Source organism: Osmerus eperlanus, chromosome 13, assembly GCF_963692335.1.
Source record: "Osmerus eperlanus chromosome 13, fOsmEpe2.1, whole genome shotgun sequence".
In the NCBI taxonomy this organism is placed as follows: domain Eukaryota; kingdom Metazoa; phylum Chordata; class Actinopteri; order Osmeriformes; family Osmeridae; genus Osmerus; species Osmerus eperlanus.
Window position 1 is genome coordinate 14,307,899 of NC_085030.1, and position 24,085 is coordinate 14,331,983.

General features: G+C 48.2%; 2 protein-coding genes across 9 annotated transcripts; both read right to left on the bottom strand.

Annotated features, from left to right (window-relative positions):
• Positions 1–352: 352 nt before the first annotated feature.
• LOC134032409 (myb/SANT-like DNA-binding domain-containing protein 4) lies at positions 353–5,230 on the bottom strand. 6 transcript variants are annotated; one of them, XR_009932017.1, is made up of 9 exons: positions 4,895–5,230; positions 4,230–4,341; positions 3,260–3,330; positions 2,949–3,103; positions 2,805–2,857; positions 981–1,037; positions 716–781; positions 482–601; positions 353–407 (listed from the first exon to the last, which is right to left on the bottom strand). XR_009932017.1 is itself a non-coding variant. In XM_062476382.1 (8 exons), exons 1-8 carry the CDS (start codon positions 5,053–5,055, stop codon positions 375–377), a joined length of 723 nt encoding a protein of 240 aa, XP_062332366.1. In that variant the 5' UTR covers positions 5,056–5,230; the 3' UTR covers positions 353–374. The 6 variants fall into 6 exon arrangements, 1 of the variants encoding a protein (XP_062332366.1); XR_009932015.1 differs by having other exon boundaries at positions 2,949–3,110; XR_009932016.1 differs by having other exon boundaries at positions 4,144–4,341.
• A 357-nt stretch (positions 5,231–5,587) lies between these two features.
• LOC134032759 (cohesin subunit SA-2) lies at positions 5,588–23,586 on the bottom strand. 3 transcript variants are annotated; one of them, XM_062476813.1, is made up of 33 exons: positions 23,387–23,586; positions 23,010–23,117; positions 22,789–22,894; positions 21,923–22,156; positions 20,950–21,046; positions 20,441–20,517; positions 19,343–19,547; positions 18,946–19,097; positions 17,929–18,126; positions 17,264–17,362; positions 16,743–16,822; positions 16,188–16,295; positions 15,733–15,832; positions 15,408–15,525; positions 14,752–14,855; positions 14,562–14,654; positions 14,236–14,328; positions 13,764–13,964; positions 13,501–13,568; positions 13,312–13,399; positions 12,962–13,042; positions 11,566–11,658; positions 10,181–10,349; positions 9,842–9,978; positions 9,094–9,195; positions 8,593–8,726; positions 8,334–8,453; positions 7,767–7,869; positions 7,682–7,736; positions 7,314–7,479; positions 7,036–7,110; positions 6,704–6,806; positions 5,588–6,061 (listed from the first exon to the last, which is right to left on the bottom strand). In XM_062476813.1, exons 2-33 carry the CDS (start codon positions 23,039–23,041, stop codon positions 6,017–6,019), a joined length of 3,636 nt encoding a protein of 1,211 aa, XP_062332797.1. In that variant the 5' UTR covers positions 23,042–23,117; positions 23,387–23,586; the 3' UTR covers positions 5,588–6,016. The 3 variants fall into 3 exon arrangements, with proteins under 3 accessions (XP_062332797.1, XP_062332798.1, XP_062332799.1); XM_062476814.1 differs by having other exon boundaries at positions 6,704–6,791; positions 23,387–23,581; XM_062476815.1 differs by lacking the exon at positions 6,704–6,806 and having other exon boundaries at positions 23,387–23,584.
• Between the last annotated feature and the right edge of the window lie 499 nt (positions 23,587–24,085).

Sequence of the window (24,085 nt, forward strand, 5' to 3'; positions counted from 1 at the left end):
CTATCCTCACATGCTTCTGCAGATGACTTGTGACCATCAGTACATGGTCACCAGCATTGAGGCAAAGTGGCCTGGATCAGCCTTCCATGACTGTCAGACAGGGACATGCAGACATTTGGAGGGGCTATTGGGGCTATCAACAATAGGTGTGTTCGGCTTCATGCAGCGCCGACGGAGCCGACAGCCCCCTGCAGCTGGTTGACTTGAAGCAGTGAATGCCAATAGCCCGTACCCCCCCCCCCCAAAACCCCCCGTAATTCCATCCTGGTTTGGTCCCCTGGACCACCCTACTGGCAGGACTCACACAATGTTTTCCCTCATACACAACACAAATACCACAGCTTTTCTCCACTTGTTTTTTAAAATTTTATTTTTCATTCTGGGGGTTTCATTCTCTTCTCCCTTTCCTAGGAACAAAAAGAAATACACTTGAGTTTAATTGTTACCTACCCTGAGGAATAAAATTCAGTGACTGGAATACCTTCTTTTCATGCTCTAGTTTCTCCACCTCAAGCTGAATTTTTCTAATTTTGAGTTTTTTGTACTCTATATCCAGCTCTAAGGATCTTTTGTACAGGGTCCTCACACTGTCTGTTCCAACCTGAAACAAATTACATAGTTTCTTTAACATATAATAAGCCTTGTCCCTTTGCAAGGCTCAGTTGAAAAATGCAAATGTTATTTTGACCTGTTTAACTTAAGGTTAATAGTTTACCCCTGGTGATCCGCTTGGCCTAGAAGTGGTGGCAATAAACTCGGGGGGAGGAAGATTTCCCTCTTCCTGCAAAATTAACGTAATAGCAATGGAAGCATTCAATTAATTTTTGTATGGAGAACACTTGAGGAAGCCATGTCTCATGTACATACTATACCACCATTACATACTATACCACCATTAGCAAGAAATCGATTCCAGACAAGTGTCCACACTCACTATCTGTGTTAAGATGGGCCCATTTAAAACATGAAAGTGTGATCACCCCCAAAGTTCTCTCTGAGCATGTTGACTGCGCCTCCTTGTCATCTAGGACCTCCACCTGAGAAAACAATGCAGTGTAATGTATAATGTGTGGTCTAATCCATCCACGATCAGCAACCACATATTCCATGCCAGTGTACAGTTAGGTCCATAAGTATTTGGACATTGACACAATTTTCATCATTTTGGCTCTGTATACCACCACAATGGATTTGAAATGAAACAATCAAGATGTGCTTTAAGTGCAGACTTTCAGCTTTAATTTCAGGGTATTTACATCCAAATCAGGTGAACGGTGTAGGAATTACAATACATTTTATATGTGGCCCCCCCCTTTTTAAGGGACCAAAAGTAATTGGACAATTGGCTGCTCAGCTGTTCCATGGCCAGGTGTATGTTATTCCCTCATGGGAGTTCGTTATTTCATTGACAAGGAGCAGATAAAAGGTCTAGAGTTCATTTCAAGTATGGTATTTGTGTTTGGAATCTGTTGCTGTCAACTCTCAATATGAAGTCCAAAGAGCTGTCACCATCAGTGAAGCAAGCCATCGTTAGGCTGAAAAATCAAAACAAACCTATCAGAGAGATAGCAAAAACATAAGGTGTGGCCAAATCAACTGTTTGGTACATTCTTAAAAAGAAAGAACGCACTGGTGAGCTCAGCAACACCAAAAGACCCGGAAGACCACGGAAAACAACTGTGGTGGATGACAAAAGAATTCTTTCCCTGGTGAAGAAAAACCCCTTCACAACAGTTGGCCAGATCAAGAACACTCTCCAGGAGGTAGGCGTATCTGTGTCAAAGTCAAAAATTAAGAGAAGACTTCACCAGAGTAAATACAGAGGGTTCACCACAAGATGTAAACCATTGGTGAGTCTCAAAAACAGGAAGACCAGATTAGAGTTTGCCAAAAAACATCTAAAAGACCCTGTACAGTTCTGGAACAACATCCTATGGACAGATGAGACCAAGATCAACTTGTACCAGAATGATGGGAAGAGAAGAGTATGGAGAAGGGAAGGAACTGCTCATGATCCAAAGCATACCACCTCATCAGTGAAGCATGGTGGAGGTAGTGTTATGGCGTGGGCATGTATGGCTGCCAATGGAACTGGTTCCCTTGTATTTATGATGATGTGACTGCTGACAAAAGCAGTAGGATGAATTCTGAAGTGTTTCTGGCAATATTATCTGCTCAGATTCAGCCAAATGCTTCAGAACTCATAGGATGGCGCTTCACAGTGCAGATGGACAATGACCCGAAGCATACTGCGAAAGCAACCAAAGAGTTTTTTAAGGCAAAGAAGTGGAATGTTCTGCAATGGCCAAGTCAATCACCTGACCTAAATTGAATTGAGCATGCATTTCACTTGCTAAAGACAAAACTGAAGGGAAAATGCCCCAAGAACAAGCAAGAACTGAAGACAGTTGCAGTAGAGGCCTGGCAGAGCATCACCAGGGACGAAACCCAGCGTCTGGTGATGTCTATGGGTTCCAGACTTCAGGCTGTCATTGACTGCAAAGGATTTGCAACCAAGTATTAAAAGTGACAATTAGATTTATGATTATGTTAGTTTGTCCAATTATTTTTGGTCCCTTAAAAAGGGGGGGGCCACATATAAAATGTGTTGTAATTCCTACACCGTTCACCTGATTTGGATGTAAATACCCTGAAATTAAAGCTGAAAGTCTGCACTTAAAGCACATCTTGATTGTTTCATTTCAAATCCATTGTGGTGGTATACAGAGCCAAAATGATGAAAATGGTGTCAATGTCCAAATACTTATGGACCTAACTGTATACCCGACTGGCTGTTCTATTACCTTTGTATGCAGCAGCGTGGGTGGTGACAACAACAACATGGATTCTCCTTCAACTGGAAAGAAAGTAGATGCATTTGACTACTCTCACAATAATAAGTTTGAATTCGCAACCCAGTATTTTAACAACGCCTCATTGAAACGTACCCTTCACAAATATTCCTGTTTGGGAGCTGCCATTTGTGTCTGGGGATATGCCCCATTCCGTTAAGGGGCCACCCTGAATCTGGGAGAGGCCCAGCTCCTCAACAGGAGGGTAGTCCTGTGGACGAGGGCCCCCTGCTGTCTTCCCCGCCTCTTTCCTGTTGGCTGCAAGCAATTTAAAACCCATTTCATTGTTCTATATGCATAAAATATCCTCCTAAAACAAAGACATATTAAAGCGCTAGCCATGTAGCCTACATGTAGCCATGTAATTTCATGACCATGAGATTTGAAAGTAGTTTAGGCCTACTTACCGGTTTGAATTATGTTTTTGTGTTTATGCTTTATTTGCTCCCAGGATCTTTTCACACTGCCATGGTTGCAGCTGAAAAAACAAGGTGAAAATGGTCTCATACGCGATAAGAATATATCCGATTAATAGGATGGAAAACACTATTGTAAGAGTCAAATCTACCAGTTCCTTATTGGGGGTATTTCAAAAGCAGGGTTAACATACTCTGAGTTGAGCACTGACTTGACCTGTCAAACTCAGTTGACAGTTGCAGAACAAGTGGGAAAAATGAGTTCAGTCAACTTGGAGTCTAATTAACCCTGAGTTAAGCTTGCGCACAAGGATATAAAAAGCCCTCGTCAATGTAACACAGATAACACTAGGCTATTTATCAGGGCAACAGGAGAAATAAAGACTCGAACTGCCCATTTCTCCCCAGTGGAATTAGAATGACTGCTTTTGCCAAATATGAACTGATATTGAGGCAAATAATACTTTTTTTTTTTAAGCAATGGGCTACCATAGCAGCAGCAAAAGAAAGTGAGTTGGCTGGCAGAAAATTGCTGATTAGTCAATGCACGAGTTTAATTTGGAAAAAAACTTTAATTTTGTGTTCCACTTCAACATTTATATGTGTGTGCTCACATTTCTTTCAGCAATTCTACATTGTTACATTTAGTCATTTAGCAGATGCTCTTATCCAGAGCGACTTACAGTAAGTACAGGGACATTCCCCTGAGGCAAGTAGGGTGAAGTGCCTTTCCCAAGGACACAACATCATTTTGCACGGCTGGGAATCAAACCGACAACCTTCTGATTACTAGCCCGATTCCCTAACCTCTCAGCCACCTGACTCCCCATTTATGATGCAAAAAATACATTAAAATTCTGAGCAATATAACCTACCTTTAAATTGTCAGCCATCTCCACACTGCCAGTAGGCTATTTGATGTTGAAATGCTTTCTTTTATAAAAGTCTCAAGTGTGCTTACATTTGACATCCAATAGGCCTTTTTAGCCAATACTATTGGACAAGAGGTTGAGGCAGGGAGAACTGGTCCACCACCACCGCCATCAGGCTGAAGAGATGGCCAACGGCATTGCCTTTGAGATGGGAAGTGATTGGTAAAAAAGGATTAGGCTAGCATATTGTACAGACTGCTCGTTCCGTGTTCTTGTTCCAAACTGAGAGCATTTTGTGTCATAGCCTATGAGGGCTAAGAATAGGCTATTGTTCAGGTAAATGATTGTGCAGAAAACGGTAGCTAGAGCTATCGCTCATAAATATATTCATCAGGGAATTATAGCATCGAATCGAGGTCTGATGACCCTCTCCCGACTGAGATTTCTGTGGAGTATTTGTGCTTCGAAATCAACTAGCTCCTCGAGAAAAAAGACGCGCCATGTCTGACTGACACATTCAGGTTTCAGTTGAAGAGCAGGATAAACTCGGGGTTAGTTGAATAAAACCTGCTAGCGAGCAGGTTAGCTTCACGGAGTATGTTGCCCTAGTAACAGACTCAGAGAAACGAGGAACTGGTTCTTTGAAATCGTAAACCCAGTTTCCATCAAGTCTAAGTTAACTAGGCTAAGTTTTCACTAAACTCGCTTTCTGAAACACCCCCATTGAGTGATATTGAGAAGCCTATTAACTTACGCATTCACGCAGTCGGTTATTTTTTGCCAGATGTCCTTTCTTTTTCTGGCAGCAGCAGCTGTGTAGCTTTTTTCCTGTATTATGTGTTTAAACTCTTCATATTTGTTTAAGATGATCGTTTTCTCTTCTTCAGTGAAGTAGGCTGCTCTAGACTTGTCCATGTTTTCGACTGGTCATACGTTGCTAACACCGTCCATTTTATGTTACCGCGCTCGTCGCTACATTGAGAAAACCTGGGGTGATTTAACAAGTTAACAACCACCGTCATGACCCTGCTTATGCGCAATTGCGGTTGTTAGGCTTAGTGAAGCCAGCTGACGAAAATAAATCACGGGCTCATGTTGAACTTGCTTTGTAGTACAGGCTGGCCACCACAAGGTGCTTTATGCTCTCCGCTTGTATCCTAAATGTGACGTTAAAGGGAACTCGTGGGCAAACTTTCTTTTTTTGTTCACAGTTAGCACCTATAACTTTATGTTAGCAAATTCTATACATAATACTTTTTATAGATTGTGTTGTTGTACTGTTGTGTGTTCTGTCATTGTTTATCTGTGCTTTGCTGCAAACCGAATTTCCCTGTGGGACAAGAAAGAACATAAGTGAACTCTTTGTAACCTAATATCACATCCATCAACGACTTTGCTTCTTGAAGATATCAACCGTTAAAAAAAGAAATTAGTTAAAACGGACGTGAATATAGCAATAAAACGTGTTTTATTTTAGTGAACATACAAGGTCACAATAACAGAAAAAAACCCTGCATAGCCTATATTATCAAACAATCCATAAACAGTTCTAGTTGTAGACTAGATCATATATATACCCCAAACATTTATCAAAACCCTAACAAACAAACAAACTGTAAAACAAAACATTTGATCATTGCAGCCTCTTCAGGCCCATGTACCAAACCTTGCCTCACAAACCAAGTTCATCCAAGTATATCATGTTGGAGCTACCCACACATGCATCATGCACAGGGCAGGTATGGGGCCTCTTCCATACAGCAGGTTTACTGAATAAGCCAGGCTTATGTCAGTTACTTTTCCTAACAGAAGCGTGGTGAGCTCGCTGTATGGAACAGGCCCCAGAGCCTCCTCGCCAGCATGCAGCACCGTCCCACTAGAACAGATCCTCTAGGTAACTCGTGGAGCGTCTTGTTGAGGGCTGGAAAAATGAGAAAAACAAACAGAACAGACGACAGTGGTGAGACTACGGGTGGGAATCTTTTGATACATCATGATTCAAATCGATTCTTGGGGTCACAATTCGATTAAAAATCGATTCACGATTTTTCCAAGATAAATACAAATAAAAAGCATAAAAAACAAATATATATAAAAAACAAAACAAAATTGATTCACATGAATTTGTGAATCGATCTGAATCGCTAGCTGATAATCGTGATTCAAATGTGAATCGATTTTTCCCCACCCCTAGGTGAGACCCTGACCCACAGGAACGGGGTGCCACCAACCTGGGTGGATGATGTCACCGCATGAGGTTTTTTTCATGATACATTTGCTAAGGACAATTAATTATTGTAACAAATACAAGTAAATACGGTGATTTACTAAGGTTAGATGGACTGGAGGTTATTAACAAGCCCAGGGGCTTGTTCCATAAAGCGAGTTTACCAAATAAGACAGGTTTATGTCAGGTCAAGTATTCGATACTCGCTTTATGGAACATGCCCCAGGAAAATGCAATTAAACACAATAATGAATCAAAAAAGTAGATTGAATTGAATACTGTGTTATGTATTAATGTGGCATAGTCATTCCTGTGTGAACGGGCTATGTAACGTACCAGGGTGATGGCCGTCCCACTGTCAGAATCATTGCTCTCAAACTCGTCTATATCAACCTCCTGCTCATCTTCCTCGATCAGGGTGAGTCTGAGAAACACAGGACTGTCCTCCTCAAACTCAAAGCACACTTTCAAAATGGCGTGGTAAACATCCTGGCCTGAGGTGTCTATTAACGTAAACTACCTTGCTTTGCAGATAAACGGTTGCTTAGACACAGTGACACTTATTTTACAACTGCAATTTTATCAACTCGTTAGTTGAGAACTATAGGCAGTGTGAGAACGTTCCATATGAACTCATTGTTCAACGGCAGTATGTGTGTGTGTCTTACAGTGTGAGATGGGAGTCCAGCTCAGAGGGGCTGGGCTGGGCACGTCTGTTAGGTTCCACCCTGCGCATCATTGACCTGGAAACACAGCAAACAACGTTTAGTATGGTGTTTAATACACTTTGCATTATGCATTTGTATACTTAATCTGCAACTAAAACTACAGTGTGATATCGACTAATACTTAGTGTTTTGACCCATGTGTTTCCTAAGTCGTTTGAACACCGCTGAACATTTTTTTTAATATACATACAGAATACAAATTAAGTCATTCTTTTTACCCCTCTGAGAAGTCGTCAGATTCTGCCTCGGAGACGATACTGGGTGCGTAGCTGGCGTGGGCGGCGGGCTGCCTCTCCAGGGTGGAGGTGAGGGTGGGGCCAGACAGGTTGCCCCTCACACCACTGCTGTCCAGCCACGCCTCCTCACTCACACTGGACACCGTGCCTGGAGGGGTCAGAGGTCAGCTCAGCTGTCACCAAAACACCTGGAAGCCTGCGATCTGCCCTAGGGTGTGATCGATGGATCTTTCTATCCATCTGGATCTATGTAACTAAATGTTTATCCTCCCCAGATGTGGCCCTGTGAGAGGTGCGTGAGGCGATGTGAGGGCCTCAGTGTGTGTGTGTGCGTGTGTGTGTGTGGTCACCAGGGGGGGAGGGTCGTCTGCGCTTGGCCACAGGCGTGCTGTGGGGGGACGGGGCCTCAGTGCTCGTGCTGTGGGGGGGCGGGGCCTCAGCGCTCCTGGAGGGGCCAGGCTGCAGGGAGCGATGGTACATTTTCACAGCCTGACAGGAGGGGGCAGCAGAGCCACACTCACCCTTCAGGAACACCAATCTGAGAGAGAGATCAAATCAACATTTATTTGTATAGCCCTTTTTACACGCAAGCATGTCACAGAGGGCTTCACATACGCCCATAGAACTGCCCCTCAACCAACCTAAACCCTCAGGGAAGACAAGGAAAAACTCCCAGAAAAACTCACTACAGGAGAAAAAAATGGAAGAAACCTTGGGAGGGGCAATTCAGTGAGGGATCCCCTCCTCCAGAGACGGTTGGTGAAAGAGAGGAGCAGAACACAGGCTTAACATAGTCATACAGATAGATAGAGAAAGAGAGAGACAGACAGAGAGAGACAATGGATTCATGCTTACGATGTCGCTTTGGATAAAAGGTACCTGCTAAAGCATCTGCTAAATGACTGAAATGTAACGAGAAAGTGTTGGAGAGATGCAGAACTAGACTGAAACGGCAGTTAGGAATGTGTGATGATGCTTATGATGATGACGGTGGTGTCTCACATCTGGGCGCGGTCCTGACGGAGGAGCTTGAAGCTGAACTCGCTGAGGATCTCCAGGAACGCCAGGTTAGGGGGCGGGTCCCCGTCCTCTGCCTCCCGGAACGCAAACCGGATCCCGTCGCTAAGACAACCACACAACACAGCACGCCTTCAGAGGAGGATAGCCCACCCTATCGTCCAGAGACCCGGTAAGACAGGTGTGAAAGTAAACAAGCAGGATGGTGAAGGGGAGGGTCAGGAGGAGAGGCAGGGCTGCGTACGTGTGCAGGGCCAGCAGGGGGCTGCGTACGCGCTGCAGGTCGATGCCGAAGCTCATGGCCAGACGCCGGGCCAGATCTCTGATCTCCCCCAGGTCACCAGCTCCCTGCTCCTCAGACACCTCCGCTGTGAACATCTGAAGACACACACACACATGCAGACACACACATGCAGACACACACATGCAGACACACACATGCAGACACACACATGCAGACACACACATGCAGACACACACATGCAGACACACACATGCAGACACACACATGCAGACAAACACACACGTGGTTCAGAAAACATAGATGCCAGCAAACACCTGTCAGAATCTGGTGTCAAACCTTTCAAAACACACACCTGTACAATCCTTCAACCCTAGATCAGCTCAATCTTTACCATTTCCTTTCTATAAGGTCTGCTTTTTCTATACACGCAAACCTGAGCACAGGTCTAAATGGCAGGTGTCCATCAGACAGCGGAGCAGAGGGGGCGGGGCTACCACACACCTGCTGCAGGCTCAGACACAGCGTCCTGGCGCTCTGCACCGGACTCATCATCCTGGTCTTACACAGCGTCTCCTTGATGATGTCACCGTAGTCTTTGTAGAACTAGAAACAGACACAGTCATCCTCAGCTCCACATACATTACAGCCCTGCCTGTCTGTCTGTCTACAGTACAGCCCTGCCTGTCTGTCTACAGTACAGCCCTGCATGTCTGTCTGCAGTACAGCCCTGCCTGTCTGTCTGCAGTACAGCCCTGCCTGTCTGTCTGCAGTACAGCCCTGTATGTCTACCTGCCTGTCTGTCTGTCTACAGTACAGCCCTGCCTGTCTGTCTGCAGTACAGCCCTGTATGTCTACCTGCCTGTCTGTCTGTCTACAGTACAGCCCTGTCTGTCTGTCTGTCTGCAGTACAGCCCTGTATGTCTACCTGCCTGTCTGCCTGTCTACAGTACAGCCCTGCCTGTCTACAGTACAGCCCTGCCTGTCTACAGCACAGCCCTGCCTGTCTACAGTACAGCCCTGCCTGTCTACAGTACAGCCCTGTCTGTCTACAGTAACTAACTTCCTCTGCGGTCTCTCCACACCCACTCTCTCCTCTCTGACCGATTCTAAAAACTCCCTCCAATCCGTCCCGTTTTCACAGGCTCTGTCCATATCTCCTCCGCCCCCGTTTCTCTTCGATGTCTTCCCTCCCCCTCTCCCCCCCCCCTCTCTGCGTCTGACTCATCCTCCTCCTCCCTCTCTCCCCTACCTTGCTGTAGTGTCTGAAGATGTCGGTGGCTGCGCTGAGGTCCAGCACTCCGTAGATGACCAGCTTACAGTAGCCCGCCAGCTGGTTCCTCCTGCGCTGCAGAGTGGATATCCTGACCTCAGCCTCCTCCTCCTCACCTGAGGACGGGACAGAAGGAAGAGCAGAACAACCTGTCATCTGTGACAGACATTTCTCACTGATACATAATAAATATAACAGGGATACTGTTATGATCACCTACCTGATAGAGGTGGGACTGTTATGATGGTAGTACTGTTATGACGGTAGTACTGTAATGATGGTAGGACTTATGATGGCAGGATTGTTATGATGACCTACCTGCCAGCTCATGGTCTTCAGGCTCGGTGAAGACGTGGTCCAGGAGGAAGGCAGCCATCTCAGAGCGGAGCGGGTCGCAGGGAGGGAGAGCCAGGCTGTGCAGGGCGGGCTGAGACCTCACAGAGCCCAGCCCGAACAGCAGCAGCAGGTCACACAGCAGCTCAAACGACTAGGACACACACACACGTTACACAGCAGGTCAAACGACTAGGACACACACACACGTTACACAGCAGGTCAAACGACTAGGACACACACACACGTTACACAGCAGGTCAAACGACTAGGACACACACACACACGTTACACAGCAGCTCAAACGACTAGGACACACACACGTTACACAGCAGCTCAAACGACTAGGACACACACACACGTTACACAGCAGCTCAAACGACTAGGACACACACACACGTTACACAGCAGCTCAAACAACTAGGACACACACACACGTTACACAGCAGCTCAAACGACTAGGACACACACACACGTTACACAGCAGGTCAAACGACTAGGACACACACACACGTTACACAGCAGCTCAAACGACTAGGACACACACACACGTTACACAGCAGCTCAAACAACTAGGACACACACACACGTTACACAGCAGCTCAAACGACTAGGACACACACACACGTTACACAGCAGGTCAAACAACTAGGACACACACACACGTTACACAGCAGGTCAAACGACTAACACACACACACGTTACACAGCAGCTCAAACGACTAGGACACACACACACACACACACACGTTACACAGCAGCTCAAACGACTAGGACACACACACACACGTTACACAGCAGCTCAAACGACTAGGACACACACACACGTTACACAGCAGCTCAAACGACTAGGACACACACACACGTTACACAGCAGGTCAAACGACTAGGACACACACACACGTTACACAGCAGGTCAAACGACTAGGACACACACACACGTTACACAGCAGGTCAAACGACTAGGACACACACACACACGTTACACAGCAGGTCAAACGACTAGGACACACACACACACACACGTTACACAGCAGCTCAAACGACTAGGACACACACACTTCGTGAAGATGCTTTTGTGGGGCTCTGATCACCCCCTTCATCAGGCTTAACCTAGCAGCATCTGGCTACTAGGCGGTCGAGGACAGAAGTGTGTAAAAACCTCTCTTTGAAGTGGGGAGTCTTGGAGTTAGTAAGTTTATAACTTGCCGTCGTATCAAAGCAGCTCTCCAGTCCAGGATCGAGCGCACCAGACAGTCCCTGTCTCTACAAAGTCAGCGTCTATGTGCTGGGTAACCCATCCAGGCCATATGCTTCATATGGGTAGTGTAGGACTTGACTGGTGTGTGATTATGTGTGTGTTCTCTAACCTGGTCCCTGATCTCTGCATGGGCCACAGACAGACAGCTCTGACACACCACACAGAACGAGCGGAACTCCTTCCTCAGTTGCTTCAGCTCTACCTGCAAGAGAGTAAGAGAGAGAGAGATAGGGTGTGTGAGAGGGTGTGTGGAAGAGAGAGTGTGAGAGAGGGTGTGTGAGAGAGTGTGTGTGTGTGTGTGTGTGTGAGAGAGTGTGTGAGTGAGAGAGGGTGAGTGAGAGTGTGTGAGAGTGTGTGTGTGAGAGACAGAGTATTAGCATATGTTATTACAGTGTGTGCATGCGTGAGTGTGTGTGAATGTGACACAGAGTAAAAACAGGGGGAAGAACAGCAGATGGAGACCGGATGACATTTAAAGAGACAGGGAAAGACGTCGGAATGGCATCGTGTGATTGGGTAGGGTCTTCCTGCTCGCTGTCTTGTAAGAGGGGAATCTAGCTTGGGTAAACACACACCCATGCATGTTTGAGTATTCCTAATTTGCTTTGACTCTTCGTGTGTGTGTGTGTGGGCTCTGGATCAGTTGAGCAGATTGCGGTGTTAATTGCCTGCTGTCCACACAGCTGGTGGGCGGGTAAATAAGACAGCCACAGTGCCGTGGCGGGGAGGAGATCGGCCAGAGCACTGCTGGGACATGGTGCACCTTGGGTGTATAAATAAGGTAGGCTGGCAGAGACACGCTGACAGGATGAACTGTGTGTATTTGGCAGAGGGGCGGTGTCTTCCTGTGAGAGAGAGAGAGGGAGATGCTGAGAGGGAGGGAGAGAGATGCTGAAAGAGAGAGGGAGGAAGGAAGGGAGAGATGGTGAGAGAGAGAGATGAAGACATGGTGAGAGGGAGGAAGAGATGGTGAGAGAGAGAGAGGAAGAGATGGTGAGAGAGAGAGGAAGAGATGGTGAGAGAGAGAGAGGAAGAGATGGTGAGAGAGAGAGAGGAAAAGATGGTGAGAGAGAGAGAGGAAAAGATGGTGAGAGAGAGAGAGGAAAAGATGATGAGAGAGAGACAGAGGAAGAGATGGTGAGAGAGAGAGAGGAAGAGATGGTGAGAGAGAGAGAGGAAGAGATGGTGAGAGAGAGACAGAGGAAGAGATGGTGAGAGAGAGAGGAAGAGATGGTGAGAGGGAGGAAGAGATGGTGAGAGAGAGAGAGGAAGAGATGGTGAGAGAGACAGAGGAAGAGATGGTGAGAGAGAGACAGAGGAAGAGATGGTGAGAGAGAGAGGAAGAGATGGTGAGAGAGAGACAGAGGAAGAGATGGTGAGAGAGAGACAGAGGAAGAGATGGTGAGAGAGAGACAGAGGAAGAGATGGTGAGAGAGAGACAGAGGAAGAGATGGTGAGAGAGAGACAGAGGAAGAGATGGTGAGAGAGAGAGAGAGGAAGATCACCTCAGAGGGTGTGGAGCAGGACACCTTCTGTCTCTCCCAGAGCAGGTGGAAGGCTGCACACGTCAGAGCAGGTACCATGAGCTGAAACGACACAGAAACAGTTCAGTCAGGAACATCTCTAATCACACTTCTATCACAGCAAGCGTGAGTCAGAGAGAGAGTCAGAGAGAGAGTCAGAGAGAGAGAGAGAGAGTCGGGGAGAGAGATAGTCAGGGAGAGTCAGAGAGAGAGAGAGTCAGAGAGAGAGAGAGTCAGGGAGAGAGTCAGGGAGAAAAGAGAGAGTCAGAGAGAGAGTCAGAGAGAGAGAGAGAGTCAGAGAGAGAGAGAGACAGAAACAGAGAAACTCCGACCTCCTTGTCCATATCTGTGGACTCTGTTCCGCTCTTCAGGAGTTTGAAGCAGGGCTCAAACAGCTTCCAGCCTGTCAGGTCCTTGGCACTGGAAAACACCCGCACCCTGTTGTATCGGGCTCTCTCTGAACTGGCCACACACACACATCTAGACACAGACACACACACACACAGACACACACACGGTACCTGCTGAAGGCTGCAATCCTCTTCAGGGTGTTGGCTGCACTGTACACATCATCTTCATCAGCAGTCCCCTGACACCACACAGGAGAGGGAGTTCAACCAATGTGTCTGCTGGATTATGCAGGTCCAGGGTAACACATCTGGTTTGGTGTCTTAGCGTGTGGGTGCGTGTCTACGTAAGTGCAAGTAGGTGTGTGTGTGTCTAGGTCTGTGTGTGTGTGTCTAAGTATGTGTGTGTGTCCAGGTGTGTGTGTGCATGTGTTCACCTGCAGCAGGTCGTTGAGGTGGGAGCTGAATCTGTCCGTGAGCCGGTCCAGCAGCTGGCTGAGAGCCAGGTCCGCCCGGGAGGAGAAGGTGTAGCGGGGGGAGGAGAGGGCGCAGGCCACGCGGGCACACGCCTCTAGCACGCCCCCATCTGTGTGCTTCTCCACCACGGCCCACACCTGCACCAGCAGCACGTCCAGACACTGACACACAGAGGGGGAGGGGGGTGAGAGAGATCCCTCTCATCCCTCCCTCCCCCCACCCCTCCCTATACCCCCATCCTCTGTTCTCTCCCCCTATCCTCCTCTTCCTCCCTTTCTCTCTATCCCTGTCCATCCTCCTCTCCCTCCTTATCCCGCCTCCTCCCTTACCTTCTCACTCCTCCCCTACCTCCCCCCCTCCCTCCTCCTCCCCCCTCCCTCCCTCCCTCCTTCCCTCCCTCCTCCCCTACCTCCTCCCCTCCCTCCTCCCTACCTTCTCCAGTCTGCTGGTGCTGCTGTAGGTCTCCAGGTCAAAGTAGAGCGGTGCTTTCAGCAGGCTGGTCACCTTCTCCACGTCTGCAGAGTACTGGACGAGAGCGGAGGACACTTGGTATCATCCACCCTGCATACTACCTCAGTGTGTGGTACCTACTATGTGTGTCTACATGGCCTGTGAGTGGTTGTGAGGTGCGGCTGTGGGCCAGCAGCAGGGAGGGTCACCCTGGCTGGGTCACCCTGGCTGGGTCACCCTGGCTGGGTCACCCTGGCTGGGTCACCCTGGCTGGGTCACCCTGGCTGGGTCACCCTGGCTGGTGGCACCTTAGCCAGGAGCTGGGGAAGCAGAGGGATGAAGTGGGCCGTGATGCGCCTCCTGTCCTGAGCCTGCGTCTTCTTGTCCTTCATGCTGAGGACCTTAGACACACACACACACACACAGTGCAGCCATGTAGAAGGTCTCATGTGTAATCCCACCCCTGCAGTGAGAGCTTGCTGTGGGCTGCTAGATCACCTTCTTGCCCTGGGCCCTCCCCACAGGGGGGTGCACCTCTGCTGCCTGCCTCATGGCACACATCATCAGCTCTATCAACGCCCCCTCCTCCTCATCGCTCGGACCTGGGGAGACGAGGAGGAGGACAGGAGAGAAGACGGGAGAAGAGGGGAGGAGGACAAAGAAGAAGAGGGGAGGAGGACAAAGAAGAAGAGGGGAGGAGGACAAAGGAGAAGAGGGGAGGAGGACAAAGAAGAAGAGGGGAGGAGGACAAAGGAGAAGAGGGGAGGAGGACAAAGAAGAAGAGGGGAGGAGGACAAAGGAGAAGAGGGGAGGAGGACAGGAGAAGAGGGGAGGAGGACAAAGGAGAAGAGGGGAGGAGGACAGGAGAAGAGGGGAGGAGGACAGGAGAAGAGGGGAGGAGGACAAAGAAGAAGAGGGGAGGAGGACAAAGGAGAAGAGGGGAGGAGGACAGGAGAAGAGGGGAGGCGGAGAAGCACAGTATAAATTGAGAGAAAAAAAAAGTGGTGGGCTACAGGAAAGAGGATGGGTAGAAGACATTAGGCAAAAGAAAGAGCATCGAACACATGTACAGGCGTGTATGTGTGTCTCTCTCTCTCTCTCTCTCTCTCTCTCTCTCTCTCTCTCTCTCTCTGTGTGTGTGTGTGTGGTTGTACCCTGGCCAGGCTCTGTCTCCTGCAGCAGCAGCAGTGATGTCATGGTCTCCCAGTCCCTCAGCTCTGAAGCTGCCACGGCCCACAGGCTGTCCACCAGGTAGGCCCCGTGCTCATGGAACTGACAGAGAGACAAGGGGGAGAGGGACAGAGAGAAGGGCGGAGTGAGAAAGTGAGTATGGGAGATAGAGAGGGAGAGAGTGTATGAGAGAGAGGGATAGTGTTTGAGAGAGAGAGGAAGAGAGTGTACGAGAGAGAGAGAGAGAGAGAGAGAGAGAGAGAGAGAGAGAGAGAGAGAGAGAGAGAGAGAGAGAGGGAGAGGGTTTACCTCACTCTGGGTGTAGAAGGACACCAGGATGTTGAGAAACGCAGCCCTACGAGCTCCCATATCCTGATCCTCATTATCCCTGGCCATCACACTGCACAGCCTGACACCAACCACACACACACACACACACACACACACACACACAATAAGGAACTGCTTTCCAACGTGAGCTGGAGGAGACTGAGGGATGGAAGGAGGAGGGTTGGAAGGATGAGGGAGGAGGGATGGAGGAGGGTTGGAGGGATGGATGGAGGAGGGTTGGAGGGATGGATGGAGGAGGGACGGAGGAGGGATGGATGGAGGAGGGATGAGGGTTGGAGGGAGGGATGGATGAGGGTTGGATGGATGGAGGGAGGGTTGGGTGAGGGTTGGATGGAGGAGGGTTGGAGGGATGAGGATTGGAGGGATGGATGGAGGAGGGATGGATGGAGGGATGGATGGAGGGATAGACGTACTTGTGGTAGAGGAAAGCTCCAGCAGTTGAGGCCAGGCCTCTGTGTGCTGCAAACACCAGAGGATACACACTGCTGCTCTCCTCCTCAGAGAGGCCCTCCTCTGTCCTCCTGCACACACACACACACGCACGCACACGGAGTAGTCCAAGCATGTTGACAAAAAAAAAACTATGGAGGGAATCGCAGAAACAACACGAATAAACAGATTTTTAAATTTTTAATTATGTCTACTTTGTGACATTTAATGACCCCTAAAATCATTGAAAGTCAACTGTTTTATTATTGTATTCAAAATGAGCAAAAATCTAAACTGCTCAGAAGGTTTTTTTAATCAGGCATGGTCACAGTACCTCAGTGAGGGACCTGGTGTGGAAGAACTCACAGCAGGCTTTGGATTCATTCATCAACCTCCAAATTCTTTGCACAAATTATCTGGACTTGGTCTGCAAAAGCCTTGAGACAAGCTCACACTAGCAGACAACTGAGCACATATACACACACACACACATATACACACACACACACACACACAAATATATACACACACACACTCACTGTTGGATGAGCAACAGCAGCTGGACGGCTTCCACCGCTACGTCTGGCTCCCTGTCTAGAACCATGCTCAGCATCCTCTCCTGCACACACACACACGCATGCACACACACACACACGCGCACACACAAATAAACAAACAGAAGGGAGGAAGCTAAGCCAAAGCATAAACACACTTATCTCACGCAACATGAGAGGCTTAGAGTTCTGTGTGAAGCCAGTTTTTCATGTGTTTGACAGGAGATTATTAGCCACCCTTTCTAGTTAGATAAACATGCAACCAGACTGAGCTAAACTCACACAAACAACCTTGTCTGAGACAGAAGCCTCGACAGACAGAAGCACTGAGACTGAAATGATTCTAGACAGACAGACAAAAGACAGAGCTGTCTTCAGAGGAGAGCGAGCCTGGAGATAATGAAGCAGACACAAAGAGAGAGAGAGTGGGGTGAGAGAGAGAGAGAAAGTGGGGTGAGAGAGAGAGAGAGTGGGGTGAGAGAGGTCCGCTCAGATGGGAGTCCTACTTTGAACCTGCTGGTGAAGAGCTCCAGGCGCCCAATGAAGTCCTTCTCCTGGTACAGACCCTGCAGGGCACGCACACACTGCAGACGCACGAGACCTTGCTGTGACACACACACACAGGAACACACACACATACACTACAGATCAACACAATATTGCCCCTAGAAGATGTTAAAGAACATGAAGCATTGCTAGATATGCTAATCAGTCGTTGACATTTAGTCAGTGTTTCCCCATGCTGAATGCAGGCATGCAAAAAGGTCAGGGGTAAAAAATGTGAGAACGATACGGTGAACCCCCGAAAAAATCTTAAATTTGAAAGTTAAACGCATCAATCTAGTGCACTTTGAGAGCGAAATTAAGAGGCTAGATCAATGTAGAAAACCTCTCCCCACTCTGCCCCTGATTGGCTGTGAGGTTTAGGCATTAGGAGTGACGATTGGTTCCAGAGCCAGTTGTAAAGTTGCGAAGCACGGGTAAAATGCTGTGTTGGCCAAGGCCACGACCACCCCCCCCCCAACCCTAACCCCCCCCACAAATATTTTCTCATCGGATCGTAGGTGGTCACGTAGGTGACCCATTTTGGTTTCAAAAAGGTGAGTCTCACCTAAAGGTGAGGAGTTTGCATGCCTGTGAATGAGCCTGTATGGTGTGTGTGTGTGTCCACCTTGTCGTGCAGGGTCCAGCCCATGTACTTGAGGTATCCGTCGTTCAGGAAGACAGTGGGGTTCTCCTTCAGCCACTCCCCCATCTCTGTGATGCAGGCGGCCCGGACCTCGGGCACCAGGTCTCTGTAGCGGTGCACGAACACCCCCCGGAACACTGCGTTCATCATGGAGGACAGCTCCTCCTGGTGCTCCAGCAGCTGGGCACAAACACACCGCATTAACACACACACACACATGCATAACGTATACACACAGACCACATAAACACACGCACACACACACAACACTGCATAAACACACACACACGTGCATAACGTATACACACAGACCACATAAACACACGCACACACACACAACACTGCATAAACACACACACGTGCATAACGTATACACACAGACCACATAAACACACGCACACACACACAACACTGCATAAACACACACACGTGCATAACGTATACACACAGACCAAATAAACACACGCACACACACCGCATAAACACACACACCGCATAAACACACACACGTGCATAACGTATACACACAGACCACATAAACACACGCACCGCATAAACACACACACGTGCATAAACACACACACGTGCATGTGCACACACAGACCGCATAAACGCACACACAGACCGCATAAACGCACCCACACATCACGTGGGCCATGTGCACACACACAGGAAGCGTAAATGCATGTATCCATGCAAGTGTGTGTCTGTCAGAGAGTAGGTTTAACAACGTACCGTGTGTGTGTGTGCACGGGTGTGTGTGTGTGTGTGCACGGGTGTGTGTGTGCACGGGTGTGTGTGTGTGTGCACGGGTGTGTGTGTGTGTGTGTGTGCACGGGTGTGTGTGTGTGTGTGTGCACGGGTGTGTGTGTGTGCACGGGTGTGTGTGTGTGTGCACGGGTGTGTGTGTGTGTGTGCACGGTTGTGTGTGTGTACGGGTGTGTGTGTGTGTGCACGGGTGTGTGTGTGCACGGGTGTGTGTGTGTGTGTGTACCAGACCTGGCTGACGTTGGCCTGGAGCTCCTCCAGCCTGCCCAGGGCTCTGTCCTCTGGGCTCCTGGTCGTCTCCACGTCGTAGCGTCTCTGCGTGGTCTTCACCTGGGCGAACACCGTCACCGCCACCTCCACCAGCGCCGTCATCAGCTTCATGGCTGTGACCAGGACAGGAGACACCCTTTAGCATGACAAGCTCCAGTCAAAATGCCTTGAACAGATAGTATCCTACCGCGGTACACATGTAGCATGCATATGTTTACATACATATACGCCACCACAGAAAATTATACTATTTCGCTAAAACTTGAAACCATTCATCTTCACCTACCCTACACACACACACACAGACCCACTATCCTCGCACGTCCATCTTTCCCCTCTCAATCTGAGCGTGACTCACCGACCAGGGTGCTGGTGTGTCTGAAGGCTCGGACCTGCGAGTCAGACAGGCCGGTGAGCAGAGCCAGCAGGGAGGAGAACAGGTAGTCGTCGTAGAGCAGGCTGTTCTGGCAGGAGCGCACCAGCACCCTGAAGAACTCACACAGCCCCGCCTTGAAGCGCTTCCACTGGGGGCCAGGGGTGCACAGAGGGTAGTTTACAGACTCCTGGACAACACATACGTGGCAATATTAATAACGTTTATGTTTATATGTACACATGCCTTGATCCGAAGTGACGTCCAGGAAGGGGTGCAAGTCTGCAACCTCTTGATCTGCAGTCGATCTACCACTGAACGTTACCTGTGCCCTATGGACACAGGTAGACCCGTCCACACAAACTGTGTTTATGTCAAGGAGTAACGCTAGATATCTGGACAGGTTTGATTGTATGGTAGCTGGAGCTGAGAAATCGATAGGTATCTGACAGAGGTGAACAAATTTATTGTTTAAAGGTCGACAAGGACCAAGTATTTGGTTTTGGAGCGTGGACTGATACACAGAGAAGATATGAGTACTTATTTGGGGGGGAAGGGGCATTATAGTAACGTTTAAAGTTTAGGATTCGAAACGCAGAAATACCTTCTCTACAAAGCCCAAAGCCAGCTACAAACAGCCTGCCTAACTGACGACAAACCCATCTTATCTAGCTTGGCTGAGTACATGCAGGGGGAATATCTGTCTAATGAAGGAGAAGCATTTCCCTAACACGTCAGTCGGTGTCTTCACTCATTATAAACTTGAGAAGCTGATGAGCCGCTCTCTCGACACCAGCGCACGGCGCTGACTGCATTTTCAGAGCTGGGGAAGCCAAAGGAAGGGAATTGGAGTGTGTTGCTTCTCCAGCACTATAATTAGCTCAGGACGTTCATTAAGCTTTCTCATAATTGGAAGCACACACACACACACACACACACATGTACACAAACACACACACCAAATACAAGTGTGTGCCACGTCGCATTGGACTGATATGTATTGGTGCTTCTCGTATTTAAGGAATAGTTTTTTTTCCCCCTTTTAAACAACCTTTCAGCTTCAGGAGTGTGATGCTGCCTCACCTCGTTAAACTCCTTAGTCAGGGTGCTGATGATCTCTGCGTTCTGCATACTGTCAAACATCTCCCTGCTCACCACACCTGTGATTGAAGAGCGGTTCATTCGTGAATCCAACAAGAAAGCCCAGAGGTCATTTAACTTCAATGTCTCTCAACCCTGGTCTTCAGGCCCCACTGCCCTGCTTGTTATAGACGTTTCCCTGCTCCTACACACCTGATTCAAGTGACTGGGTTGTCATCAAGCTCTGCACAAGCTTAATAATGACCCCTTCGTTTGAATCAAGTGTGGTTGGAAGAGGGAAACATGTCAAACAAGCAGGGCTGGGGGTCCGAGAACCAGGGCTGAGAAAAGCAGGTCTGACTCCAGGCCCTGCATGGTTAGCATGCCAAAAGATCAATACAAGAGTGCTGATGAATACCCATTCTAGAATCTGGTTAAGAGATAATCCTCTGAACTTTGACCCCAATCTCCCCCCAGCCCTCTCAATTCCAGACACCCTTTCGACCTCTGACCTTTGCATCCGCAGCACTGAACCACAAAGTTAATGAGCACCAGGAGGCCCGCCTCTCGGTCGTGCTTGTAGCCGTCCAGCCACTCATCCACCACCGTCTGATGATTGACAGAGAACGACAACCAATGAAGAAGCAGCATTCGTGGCACTGTTATTGATATGTGGATCAGTTACATCTTTTTAAACCCTTGTCCCCTAATCGTCTCATACCAACAATCGTCCACCAATACTATTGTTTTCGTTGTCCACATCCACTCATTAGAACAACGGATTAAGAGTATTCAGTTTATATCTGTTAACACCACAAGCCTGGACAACAGCTGCTCATAGGGTTCTCCTGGCTGAGCGGTCAAGAGATGCATTCTTTATTGTGATGTCACTGCCTACTGTACTGAATGAAACCCTTTTTTTTTTATTAGTGCCTGTTACTTTTTCAGTGCATTCATCTTTTATTGCACTGCATTCCCTCCTTCACCCCCCCCCCCCCCCTTCACACACACTCTGACAACAAAAAACGGCCACCTAACACACAATGGGTGGGATGGACGCATGCTGTCAATCATTGACCGTGTGACCCAATGGTAGCTTTCTATCCTCTCGGCATCAAAGGGACTGTGTGGGGTCAGATCAGTCAGCTGGTGACAGCGCATGATAATGGCCACCATTGTCGACTTTAAAGGGCTTGTTTCCCCATCATTACTCATCCACCCCTCTCTCCTGGGCCCTCCCCCTGCCGGAGCCCCCCTCCACCCCTCCCACCCCCATCCCTCCCACCCCCATCCCTCCCACCCCCACCCCTCCCACCCCCACCCCTCCCACCCCCATCCCTCCACCCCCATCCCTCCCACCCCCATCCCTCCACCCCCATCCCTCCCCTCCACCCCCATCCCTCCACCCCCATCCCTCCCACCCCCATCCCTCCCACCCCCATCCCTCCCACCCCCATCCCTCCCACCCCCATCCCTCCCACTCACCACCACGGCACTCTTTCCAGAGCGTATGGCTTCATACATGTCTCCTGCACAGATGAACTGTCTGTCCTTGTTGCCTCGCCTCTCTTGCCTAGGGGAGAGCGGTTTGGGGGAGACTGGCCTGGGGGTCCCATGGGAGGGAAGCTGGGGGGAGGAGGCTGGAGGGGTGGGGCTCAGGCCGGGGCCAGACCTGGAGCTGGGCTGGGACGCAGCTTTGCGCCTGGGTCTCTTGGGTGGCTGAGGATTGAAATAGTAGATAAAATGACAATTTATTGAAGGGATTCACAGTAAATTATTGCAGCCTACTGAACTTGCCACTCGAAATGACGTGCGGTATTGCCAGATGGGGTGAAATATCTAGGTGGGACAAATACTCAAATTAGTATGTTAGGCTATTGCTGGTAAAAAAATAAAATAATCTTGGTTGTGATTACCTAAGTTTACAATACACAGCTGAGACTGAATGAATTATTCAGGTGTGAGAGGGATCTAGCTAGCTACACACCCAATACTTTTCTTCTTCCTCCTCTTTTTGGCAGTTACATTAGCCATGTGGGTCCCGTGATCGGCCGTTAAACCACTTTCAAGTATGACGACGCGCATTACATAGAGCTGCTACACACACGGGCGGCGGCAGGGTATGGCTTGGTTGGGCTACAGCCCCACCATGAAACAGGCAAGAAAATTGTGTGTGTATTCACATTGAAATTCAGACATTGATTTGAGCCCCACGACAGTATGGATAACTTAAATAGTGTTGCAAATAACATGTCAGAATGTCAAGTTCAGTTTGGGACGGCTAATTTTGCACTTCGTGACGGTACTGGGACAGTGAGGAAAACAAGTTAAGTTGTGAGCCCTGTACAGACCACAGGTCCATGTGCGTTGGTGACATTCCGTTTTCTCTCCTTCGTGGATCTGAATTCGACCTCAAAGTCACTGTCTGAATCGGACATGTCGAATGTCTCCTCAGAGCTGCAAATATGCAAGAACATTGATATCTTAGAATTGACATTATTGCGTCTACAAAAAGATATATACAACCAATGAGATGTAACGGATCATTTGAAGCTTAGTTAGTTGACCTTACCTGGCTTGACTTGATTCATCCGACTGAGCCATGATGACGCGATGGCGCTCAGGGTTAACAATCGGATTGCTAGCTAGCTAGTGCTAACGTAATTGTTGACTAGTCTCGCTGTGAAGCATCAAGGAAACAAGATAATGAAAGACAAATGAAATGTTCAAGAGGGGTGTCTTAGGCCGTTTTTGCTCTGCAAGACTATGGTCAAGTAAATTGGAAAAAAAGTAATTCATGACTTGAGGGACAACTTTACAATTTATTAATGAAGTTGCCTGACGCCAATGATTAGACAAATTGTCTAAATTTCTCACCCTAGTAAACAATACATTTTGTCGTGTGGTATTTTTAACAAAGCTAGCAAAATTCAAACAAATATGTCATACCTAAGAATGAATGACTTGTTATATCTTCTTTTATTCGTTGAATTTCTTCAACCAGACGAACTCAAGAATACTCTTGCGATAATTTCGCGCCTCAGTCTTTCATCAAGAGGATTGGATAGAAGACAAAAATGCGATTGGCCAGTTTTTTTAGACTTCCGCACGGTAGCAAGAAAATGAACCCCTTTATCCAGAGGTTTACCGGTAGCCTATTTCGACAAAGCCAGATCTGTGGTGTTAGGGTTAGGGTGTTTGATGAACATCTGTGTTTGATGAATATAGCCTACTAGACCCAGCGATTCACAAACTGTTGTCTGCGGCCTAGGCTAATGCAGGTGGGCAGCCAAACCAATGAAAGTAAAATATTAAAAATGAATAAATATCAAAATATTTATATATAGGCCTACTGATGGACAATGTTTTGTTCGTTCAAATACATTTAGCCATGATTGCGAACTGTTTGGCTCCTGTGGTGTTATTAGACGTGTGAATTAAGTGAACGGATGTGATAGGGAGGCGCAATAATTGAGCTGTAGGCTAAGTGATTAGGCTATTCCGACTAAAATCAACCGAATTTAACCCTCGTGCTGCCTTCGGGTCACATGACCCAAAGGTTCATAACGAACCATCGTTGTGTTTACCCAATTTTACCCAATACAAAAACAAATAAAAATAATTTTCTTTTAACCTTCGCAATGTGGG

Bases quoted from the DNA above. Each gene is read 5' to 3' on its own strand.
- LOC134032409 (XM_062476382.1), bottom strand. From the start codon at position 5,055: ATGGACAAGTCTAGAGCAGCCTACTTCACTGAAGAAGAGAAAACGATC. The intron at 3,331-4,894 runs GTAAGTTAATAG...TTGTTTTTTCAG, and splicing joins ATAACCGACTGCGTGAATGC to CTGCAACCATGGCAGTGTGA. The intron at 782-980 runs GTGATCACACTT...TTAATTTTGCAG, and splicing joins GCTCAGAGAGAACTTTGGGG to GAAGAGGGAAATCTTCCTCC.
- LOC134032759 (XM_062476813.1), bottom strand. From the start codon at position 23,041: ATGGCTCAGTCGGATGAATCAAGTCAAGCCAG. The intron at 22,157-22,788 runs GTCTGTACAGGG...TTCAATCCTCAG, and splicing joins CCAACGCACATGGACCTGTG to CCACCCAAGAGACCCAGGCG. The intron at 14,856-15,407 runs GTACAACCACAC...TCGTCTCCCCAG, and splicing joins GGAGACAGAGCCTGGCCAGG to GTCCGAGCGATGAGGAGGAG.